This window comes from Staurois parvus, unplaced genomic scaffold, assembly GCF_062004578.1.
Source record: "Staurois parvus isolate SC_StPar_1 unplaced genomic scaffold, SC_StPar_1.0 ptg000578l, whole genome shotgun sequence".
In the NCBI taxonomy this organism is placed as follows: Eukaryota; Metazoa; Chordata; class Amphibia; order Anura; family Ranidae; genus Staurois; species Staurois parvus.
In genome coordinates, this window is record NW_028318374.1 from 6,851,700 (window position 1) to 6,862,067 (window position 10,368).

Consider the following 10,368-nt stretch of genomic DNA (forward strand, 5'->3'; position numbering starts at 1 on the left):
CTGCTGTCTGCTGTGTCGTGTACTCATTCCTCCAGAGTGGTGTCTCACTAATACCGGAGGTGTGTTACTGGCCAAATCACCAGGTGAAAACAGAGGGGAAAAAAGCGAAAGAAAAGAAAATTGATGCAGCTACCATGTATAATGATTACAATACATTTTCTGTTTTGGGTTTAATACCACTTTAAAAGAGAAGTATGGGATTTTTTTTAAAATTATACTTACCTAGGTTGGATGCAGCATCGATCCCCTGCCAGTTCTAGAGGTGAGAACTGAGCGATCAAACACAGCTGATTGTTCAGTTCTGGGACTTTCAGTCTCTGGTAATTTGCTTTGTCGTCCCCCCCCAGCGGTCATTGGTGTTCTGGCCTGTAGAGGGGGGCAGGAGTGGCTGGCTCAGACTCTCAGCAGCTCGCGGAGTGGATCCTGACCATATAGTCAAGTTCTGTACCCAGCTCTAAACTGGCTGAGTGACATCAGCCGTCAGCGGACTTTAGCCTGCTGTTGGCTAAAAACAGGTCACAGGAGTGCAGAACGAACCGCACTCCTGTGATCCACAGAGGTACAGCCAAATAAGTGTTCTCCTTTAAAGCCCAGCCCAGTGTAAATTAGCTAAATACATTTCATGTGCATCCAAACAAAGCATGCTCAGTGTCTTAACCTCTTGGCACCGGTGACCGCAAATATGCGGCCTCCCGGCGTCTGGGTCTAGATGCCAAGCGGCTGCACATTTGTCGTCTATTAAAGAACAACATATGTGCTGAAAGCGTATGCCCTCCGCGCTCCCAGCACACATGTCCAGTACTCACAGAAAGGTCCTGATCTACTCTTTCCAGATCATGTGACGGCGTGTCACTGCGGTCACATGACCTTAAACCCCGCCCCACCTCCCGGCTTCTGAAACCTTTAAAGGGCCAGGAGGCGCCGGCTCCAAGGGGTTAAAGTTCATTTCCCTCAGAAAGTAGCTACAACGTAAGTAGGAAAGCCTTTTCCCTGCCAGCATTCTGAGTTCCTTTGCTCTCTTTGGAGAAGCAGTGGTCTCTCTGTAGAGATCCATCACACCCCTGCTGAGTCAGGCCAGTCTGAAAGCCTGTTTAGAGCTTGCTCTCTGCTGATTGGAAATATATGAATGTTAACTCAATAGGGAGGGGTGTCAGACCTCTACAGTAAGTCCGCTGTTTCTACACAGACAACAAGGGTCCCACTCTGCCGTTGCTGGCGAGAGACATGCTTTTCTACTTGGACTGTGACTCATTTCTAAAGAAAATTTAAAGCAGAACTAAACCTTAAAAAATACTCACCTTCCAGCGATGTGACTGTGTTTGTTATGCAGATGTGACATAGCATGACTCTTCTGCAATAAAGAACTGCCTGCTCACAACTTTGCACTGGTTAGGTTTAGTTCCACTTTAAAACTTTAAATATATTTTGTTTTTCTGCGTCTGGAATGTATTTAGTTTAAACTGGAAATTTAAGTGGGCTTTAAAGCCTTTTATTGTGATTAAAGTAAACTTTTTAATGTTTTTTGCATGTTAAATACAGCAATTTGTCTTACTGCAGTGGAACACACACCAATTCTATACCGTATGTACCTGGGGCAGTCATATTTGCTCATTATCATTTGGAAAACAATAGTCTGAAATGCTGCTCCCAATAATTAGAAACATCCACAATGCTTGTTGCCAGACGGCACGGAGAAGCTCGGTTCTTTCATCATGAAACAAAAAAAACCTCTGTGCAACCAGTCCTTGCTGTTTCTTTAGTAGGTTTGCACTTTGCTTCTATATAAGTTTCTCATAATTCCCTGAACAATAGAAGTCTGGAAGAGGGAGAGTCAACACTCCAAGCCAGTCAGAACTTTTTTGCTTCATGTGAATATGACAGAGCAGAGGGTTGACCATATTGATGCACTGCTGCTCCTTTATTACCTGAGACAGGCTACTGGCCAAGCTGTAATGTCAACTGCAAATGGAGAAAAGTGAGGTCTCCAGTCCAACTAGACTGGCTAGCAGTAATTCTTGAATCGCAATACAGGTTGAAGTGGTTCTAAGCTGTAGTTTTTTTTTTTGTTTTTTTTTTACCATAATGCATTCTCTGAAGGAAAAAACCTTCTGCATGCAGTCCCCCCTTATACCTGAGCCCAATCTCAGTCTAGCGATGTGCATGAGAGCAGAGGCTCTCTCCTTCCTCATTGACTCAGAGACAGCAGCAGGAGCCATTGGCTCCTGCTGCTGTCAATCACAGACAGTGAGGAGGGAGCAGTGGATGGGGCCGAGCCACACCCTGTGTGCCAATAGACACACAGAGCGGGGCTTGAGAGCGCACATGCATAAATACCTCAATAGCAAGCGAATCTGGGGGGGGGAGGAGCAATGGGTGCTGGTGGGGGACCCCAAAAGCAGAAGATCAGTTCTGCTATGTGCAAAACCAATGCACAGAGCAGGTAAGTATAACATGTTTGTATTGGGGAAAAAATTAAAATTACTTAAAATAGTTTGGCATACAAGGCCACTCACATATATATATATATATATATATATATATATATATATATATATATATATATATATATATATATTTCAGCTTTGTATTTAGGTGAGAAGTATGAAAGGCAATATAAGTTCATCTAGCACAGTTACCAAATCAATATCCTCTGAATCTTACAGTTTAATTTTCTGTACAAGTACATTTTAAGCTCATATCAATTACTTTTTGTTTGTCTTTAGGCGGTGACATCCAGCTGCTGGTCTGTGCTTAAGCAGAAGAAGCAACAGATGAAGGTAAAACAACAGCTATTTGCAGCTTGGCCACCAAAAATATCACATCTGATTTTGCTACAGAGAGAGAGAGAACAGCAGAAGCTGTTTGCCTTCAAACTGTTTCTATGTGAATGAAGTCAATACAGTGTGAAGCAAAGGGGAGAAATGGGTGGTATGGATCACTCCTCTGTAGCCAGGCTTTTTTTCAGCAAAGCACTTAAAGTGGTGTTCCAGACGTTTTTGTGTTTTATTAGAAGTCAGCAGCTACAAAATTTGTAGACTCTCACTTTTAATAAACACACACTTACCTGTCCCGGGGTCCAGCAATGTACTCACCTGCGCCGTCCCTTCTCTCCTTCTGTCCTCCACGGTGCCGGCATCTCTACTGTGGGCGCCAGGTTGTGGCAGCTTGTGGCTTCACAGCCTGGTACCCACTGTGCAGGCGCGGGTTGCGCCGCACCTCCTGACTGGTCCGGCAGTCTCCTGGGACCTGTGAAAGCTCCCAGGATACTGCGAGAGCAAGGAGGAGGCCAAACTTCTGCGGCGAACTGAGCCGGAAGTGGGTACCTATCAAAAACAGGTACCTGCTCCCTCCTACCCCCCCGCCAAAGGTGACAAATATGGCAGTGAAGGTGGGGAGGAGGCAAAAAGGCAGAGCTTTCGCTTTTGAGTGGAACTATGCTTTAAGATTAGTCACATAAATGCAAGTGAGTGTAGAGCCCTACATGATGGCTAAAAATCATGAACATAAAATATTTGATTGCAGTATTTCACATTTAACTAACTAAAAAAAGTATTTTAGAAAGTTTTAGTCTCAAAGATAATAAATAACAATAATAAATATATATATATATATATATATATATATATATATAATTTTATTTTTTTCCCCCTCTAATAGAACATTTTAGCTAAAGTAAAAAATGATCCAGAAGCTTAAGAGACTTCCCCTCTCTGGGTTTATTTAATAAAGGTTGACAATGAAAATACTGGGTTTTTTTTTTCAGCGAGGTCTTAAACTGAGAAAAACATGAAAGCTGCCTTTGCTGATCTCCTTCTGAAAATACTTGCTGCTTGGCTGTCATTTTGGCTCCCTGGCTTTAGTACGTGGAGTCACCAACCCAGGACAATTATGATAAGGAGTTCCTGATTTTATTTCCATTATACTTTCTGTATGCCTGTTCCAGGTCAGTGATACTCGAGTCACCTAATCCAGTAACAACCAGGCAACTAAGAATTTCGGAGGGAGGTCTGCAAACGTTGCCTCCATTTTTCATCTCATGGCAGGTTTCATTATAGCTGAATTCAAGCCAGATGTAAAGACGACATACTTGTTCTTGTTATGCTAATAGTAAGGAAAAAAAATCATTTTCAAATCCGCGCCATACAGTAAAGGCTCTCAAAAAAGAGCTACTTAAATTTGTTTGATATATTGGTAGTAACAATGAAAATATTGCAGGGTTTTCATGAATTTGGTGCAAGGCTTTCCACTTCATCCATATATCCAGAATTGTGTCACAAATGCCTTATTGAATCGCCTCCATAGTGTGCTGATAAGTCTTGGCGTTCTATAATATTGTACAGTATATATGAGGGGTATCAAACTGGGACGTTTAATTTTCCAGCTATAAAAAGGGATGCCAGCGCGGCGGTACTACACGCAATAGTAAGTGGCAAGTGGGTCCTATTACTGATAGGTGGCGCACATGTGGTGTGCCAGTCCACAGACCATCAATCAAGATGGCAGACAACTGTGTTAGTGCGTGCATGGCAGAGAATGTGGTGAAGTTTTTTGTGAACAAAGGTGTAAAGCCCATGAATATCTACAGAAGATTTCATGCACAGTACAGTGATGAGACGCTCAGGCACAGTAAGACATTTGAAGGGTGTAAACGTTTCAAAGAAGGCCATACGTCCATCAGTGACAATCCCAGACAGTGGTGGTCTCCAGCCTGCAGCAGTCATTCCTGTGAACATTCAGCGCATGGATCTTGGATAATCAACGCATAACCATCCTGAAATTGTGCAAGTGATGAATCTTTCTTTGGGATCAGTGAACACAATGATGATTAAGTGAATCAGGCTGTCCTAGGATGGTTCAGGCGCACTGACAAATCTTTCTATTCTAAAGCTTTCCAGGCATTAGGTAAATGCTGGATAAGTGTATAAATGTAGCAGGGGAGTATTTTGAAAAATAAATGCAGTTTCTGCTCCTTGAAATGTGTTTTTGTTATATAAACTCAAAAGTCCCAGTTTGACTTGAACACCCCTCGTATAATATAGCACATTTACTCCCTTATTTTCTGAAGTGGAGTCCAGTTTTCTGGAAGGTTATTGAAGAGTGTAATGTGACAGTGATGCCGAGCAGAACTATTGTAACCCACTAGGGAGGACTTGGATCTTGGGCAATGATAAAGAGGCAGCTGAAGGGGATTTCATGTCCTTGGTTTGCTTCCAGCAGTGACAACAAATCAGATGTATAAAGTACACCTGACTACATCTTGATCTGACATAAATAACAATTGGTCAAGTCCTACTGGCTCTCATGCCCTCCTAGACCTCCAGGTGCCAGGTCTTCACACTTCCTAAGCTAGTGGTGGCATGTGGGGCAAGCGTGGAATAGAACAATCCTGGAGCATCAATACTAACAGACACACTTGCTTTGTATTTAGAGCAGTACACATTGAGGCTAAAGCTTTATGAAGGACTCTAGTGAGACTGTATGTTGGGTTGTATACACTCCTTTGGTGTCTGTGTTGAACAGCTCTTGTTGGGCATTGAGAATGCATAGACTGTCTCGGTTTGACATCTGCATGTATGGGGCCTTAAAGGCAAACAAGCAGTCATTGTTTGGCTGACAGTTCACCAACGGCTCCTTTTGATTTTTCAATCAACCTTTGCAGAGCGAGGTGGTACTGACAGGACCACCAACAGCATGAATTTCGGCAGGAATTGGACAGGATTCGAGCCATGTGTGATCAGCTTTATATTTGCTTCCCTAATTCAGATTTAATCACTTTGGCTAACAATTTTCCATTGTTAGCCTAAGACAAAAAATTACTGCAGCCAGTTGGATGCAATCACTGTTTGGGTACTCCTACAATAGCCAACAGGTGAAATTCCTCCATCTATGTTTTTAAGCGTGAAGGGGGATATCCTTTAATTTCTCTTGTTCAGATGGGGTTAAATAAGAGAAATATAAACATGAATGGCTAGCTTAAAGCAGAACTTAACCCTTCCAATTCTTTGAAGCCAAAGAATATATTGGCCTCTGTTTGATTTGCACTTGCCATGGTGCTGAACATGTGATCAGCTATGAGACCAGGTATTTGATGGCTTGAGAATTTGGTTGAGAGTACAAGTAACTGTGACAGTTGGCAATCATGGCATGCCTTGAATGCAACTGTTTTGGGAAACCGATAAAACACTGGGGTTAGTTCTGCTTTAAATCTTCAATTAGTAAATCTTCTAAATGTGAGTTTAGGAGCTTTTGTCGCTGTGTTGCCAAAACCCTGAACTCAATTCAATAAACACCTATGTGTCCATGTACACATATGCTTTTGCATGAGTTTAGAAGAAGTTGAACGCTCCGTTCTTGAACGCAGAAGAATCGTGTTCAGGAGAGGGACATTTTGGCAGAAAAAGGCCAAATGCATGTATACACACCTAAGCACTAGCCACGTTTTTTTTTTCTTTGGCATTTATTCAGTTCTGTGGCAAGTACTTTGGTCTATAAAAAGAATAAACATCCAAGCACTAAACACTGCTTAATGCAGTACCTTGTTTACACAGATTTTTGGCGCAGTTAGCATTTTTGTCTGCTGCCAGGAGAGTTAACGTCTAGGGGAGTTCCAGTGCACATGTAGCCTAAGCCCAAACCTGAATCAGACTCTTGCCTAAACCCCTGTTGTAGCCTGTTGGCTCTATCATTTATTGACATTTTCAGTTTTATCTAATCACGTTGGTTCTCACCTTTTAGTAGTACCATTACATCTCATTTTTTAATTCTTCTGATTGCCACAGTTACACTCTACATACATGTGTACATGGAAAAAAAATGAATAATTGAATAATCACATGAACCTTCTATAACCATTGTTTTCTTTTTTCAGGTGCCTGATGGATTCTTTGCTCATTTCTATGCAGTCTGTGAACACATAAGTCCAGTTTTGGCCTGGGGTTTCCTGGGACCCAAAAATTCATTGAATGATCTGTGCTGCTTCTATAAGGTACAGAAGATATCTACTGATAGTCATAAACAGGCCCTCTCCTTGGAGTTGACCATTGTATGCCTTGTATGAGAATGCTGTTACTAGATTTCTCTTTCCATTCTTTCTCTGGTTTGATGGTCTATACAAGGGTTTCTCAACCAGGGTTCCATGGAATGCTAGGTTTCTTCCAGAGGCTGCTAGAGGTTCCTTGAGCATTTAGCAAATTCTGCCTCTCAGATAAGTTCCCACTGACACCATTGATCGTCTTAGTATCTGCAAGAGAGTAATTCTTCCCAATGACCAAAAATGTAAGGGTCGTTCACATACAAAGGGTAAAATAAGTATTGAAAACATCACCATTTTTCTCAGCAAATATATTTCTAAAGGTGTTGACATGAAATTTTCACCACATGACGGTAACAATCCATACATACAAAGAAACCAAAACAAATAAATTCAGAAATTAACTTGTGTGCAATAAAATGGAATGACACAGGGGAAAAGTATTGAACACATGAAGAAAGGGAGGTTCAAAAAGGCATGGAAAGCCAAGACACCAGCTGAAATCTATTAGTAATTAGAAAGCAATCCTGCCCCTTGTCAGTGCAAATTAATATCAGCTGGTTCATTCTCAACTGATGGCCTATAAAAAGGTGTCTCATTACCAAGGTATCACACAAGAAATATCTTATGATGGGTAAAAGCAAAGAGCTCTCTCATGACCCTTACAACCTTATTGTTGCAAAACATACTGATGGCATTTGTTACAAAAAGATTTCTAATCATCTGAATGTCCCAGTGAGCACTTTTGGGGCCATAATCCGGGGGTGGAAAGAACATCATTTTATCATAAACTGGCCACCACCAGGTGCTCCTCACAAGATTTCTGACAGAGGAGTAAAAAGAATTATCAGAAGAGTTGTCTAAGAGCCAAGTGCCACTTGTGGAGAGCTTCAGAAAGACCTAGAATTAGCAGCTACAATTGTTTGAAAGAAAACAATAAGTAATGCACTCAACTGCTGTGCAACATTTAGACAAGCCTGTGAAATACTGGGAGAATATAGTCTGGTCAGAGGAAACCAAAATTGAACTCTTTGGATGCCATAATACACATCATGTTTGGAGGTCAAATGGCACTGCACATCACCCCAAAAACACCATACCAACAGTGAAGCATGGAGGTGGGAACACCATGGTGTGGGGCTGTTTTTCAGCATACTGTACTGGCAAACTTAATTTCATTGCAAGAAGGATGAATGGAAAAATGTACCAAGACATTCTTGATAAAAATCTGCTGCCATCTACCAGGATGATGAAGATGAAATGAGGGTGGACATTTCAGCAGGACAATGATCCCAAAACACAAAGCCAAGGAAACTCTCAATTGGTTTCAAAGAAAGAAAATAAAGCAGCTAGAATGGCCCAGCCAATCACCTGACTTCAATCCAATAGAATATAGAAATAACTAAAGATCAGAGTTTATAGAAGAGGCCCACGGAACCTTCAAGATTTGAAGACTGGTTGTGTGAAAGAATGGACCAAAATCACACCTGAGCAATGCATGCGACTGGTTTCTTCATAGAGGAGACATCTTGAAGTTGTCATTACCAACAAAGGATTTTGTACAAAGTATTAAGTACATTTCAGTTAGTGTGTTCAATACTTTTTCCCTGTGTCATTCCATTTTATTACACATAACTTAATTGCTGAACATATTTCTTTTGGTTTCTTTGTATGTATGGATTGTTAGCAACATGTGGTGAAAATTTCATGTTACTAGCACCTTTAGAAATATATTTACTTGAGAAAAATGGTGACGTGTTCAATACTTCTTTTACCTGCTCTATATATGGATTGGATGCGTTGTGAACTGCTTGCAATCCGCAGGACATGTGAAATTACATTGCTTCCTATGGTGCCTGTTCACATATGTCCAGTGTGCTGGCAGTGCGGATTGATAGAGTCCTGTCTGATTTCTGAGCACTGCGGTCTGGTTCAGGTACGGATTAAAGGCTATTGACTTCTATGGGAACCGCTTCTGAATCTCACATGTCATGAGTTTGTGAACACGATTTTAGGCCGTTTTTCTCTCCTGAGCCTGATGTAAACTTAACTTGAACAGTTACTTAAAGGGTTCCTCTGTGTTGAAAAGGTTGAGAACAGCTGCTCTATACAATTGAAAGTATTTGCATTATTTTACCAAAATATTACTGTGACATTAGGGGTGGAGCTTGTACAATAAGTTGTGGCCATTTTGATATACCTAAGGGCAGTGCAATGTATAATACAGCCCCTCTGATTGGTTGCTGAATGTAATTGCACATTACTTATTGCTATTCCTATCTATATCCTATTATATAAAGCCTTGCTTTTAGGTATTCAGAGAATGTTTGATATGCTTTATGTCATTGTGATGGAATATTCTCTTTCTCTCTTGTAAACAGGTCCAGGTTGTGCATTTCTTGAAGGACATATTTGATCTGGAGAAAGTCTCCTATTCAAGTGTGGAAAGTCTGTCGGAAGACATTTTGCATTGTCTCCAGCACCGCATGGAGCTGCTCAAGGCTTATTTGGGAAGAGACTCACAACCCGTGTATGTCCCTTCCCACGTATACCAACCACCTAAACCTTTTCTAGCATAAATTGTATGGAGCTAAAATCGGTCATTTACATATGATGAAGTCCGCTATATTTTTTTTTTCTCAGCACATCCTAGGAATTCATCACAAGCTACAGATGCCATTAGATGTTGGGGGCTGGGATGGTTACATTTTCATGAATATAAGGTATAACTAAAGGAATGTCCTTTTAGTCTCAACTTACAAACTTGTTCCCACTGATTGGCAGTTTTCTGTGTGTACAGGACAGATGCTCTTTAATCTCAGCTTCCCTTATAGAGCAACAAGCCAAACAATACCTTTTTATGCACCATTCATTTTCTACTGCCAATACCGGCCTGCCACAATTTATGTTACTTAACCGCTACTATAGGTTTGTAAAAATGCATCACACCTCCTTTATGTTCATTATTATTATTATTATGTCTTCATTTCTACACTCAGTTTACCTTAGATTTAGATATCTGGTTTTAATTTGTTTAGTTTTCCAAGGAGCACATGGAGCCTATGGCACTAGTTCAAGGTGAAGGTTTATTATTTATTGTCCTCTTTAATGGAGAACGGCACCTCTACATTTTTGGTGTAGGGTGGGAGAGAAATGGGTAAATGTATCGCTCATCCTCTGGGCCCTGTTCCCATAATCTAATGTTTGCACATGATCTGCCCCAAGTTTTTTCCTTTTCCAGCCTTCTTCCTTACAGGAACAATAGAATGAATGAAAGCAACATTTTCCCTTTAACATTCATAGTTAACTTCTTCTTAAAGACTGTGTCAGAGACTTAG

The 10,368-nt window shown here is 41.0% G+C and overlaps 1 protein-coding gene across 1 annotated transcript in view; it reads left to right on the plus strand.

Annotated features, from left to right (window-relative positions):
* MIGA1 (mitoguardin 1) overlaps positions 1–9,993 on the plus strand; it is an 88,885-nt gene extending 78,892 nt beyond the window's left edge. The window contains exons 14-16 of the mRNA XM_089692190.1: positions 2,724–2,777; positions 6,869–6,985; positions 9,412–9,993. Coding sequence (XP_089548316.1) covers positions 2,724–2,777; positions 6,869–6,985; positions 9,412–9,609 — 369 coding nt within the window. The 3' untranslated portion in view covers positions 9,610–9,993. The remainder of the gene's footprint in view (positions 1–2,723; positions 2,778–6,868; positions 6,986–9,411) is intronic.
* Positions 9,994–10,368: the final 375 nt, after the last annotated feature.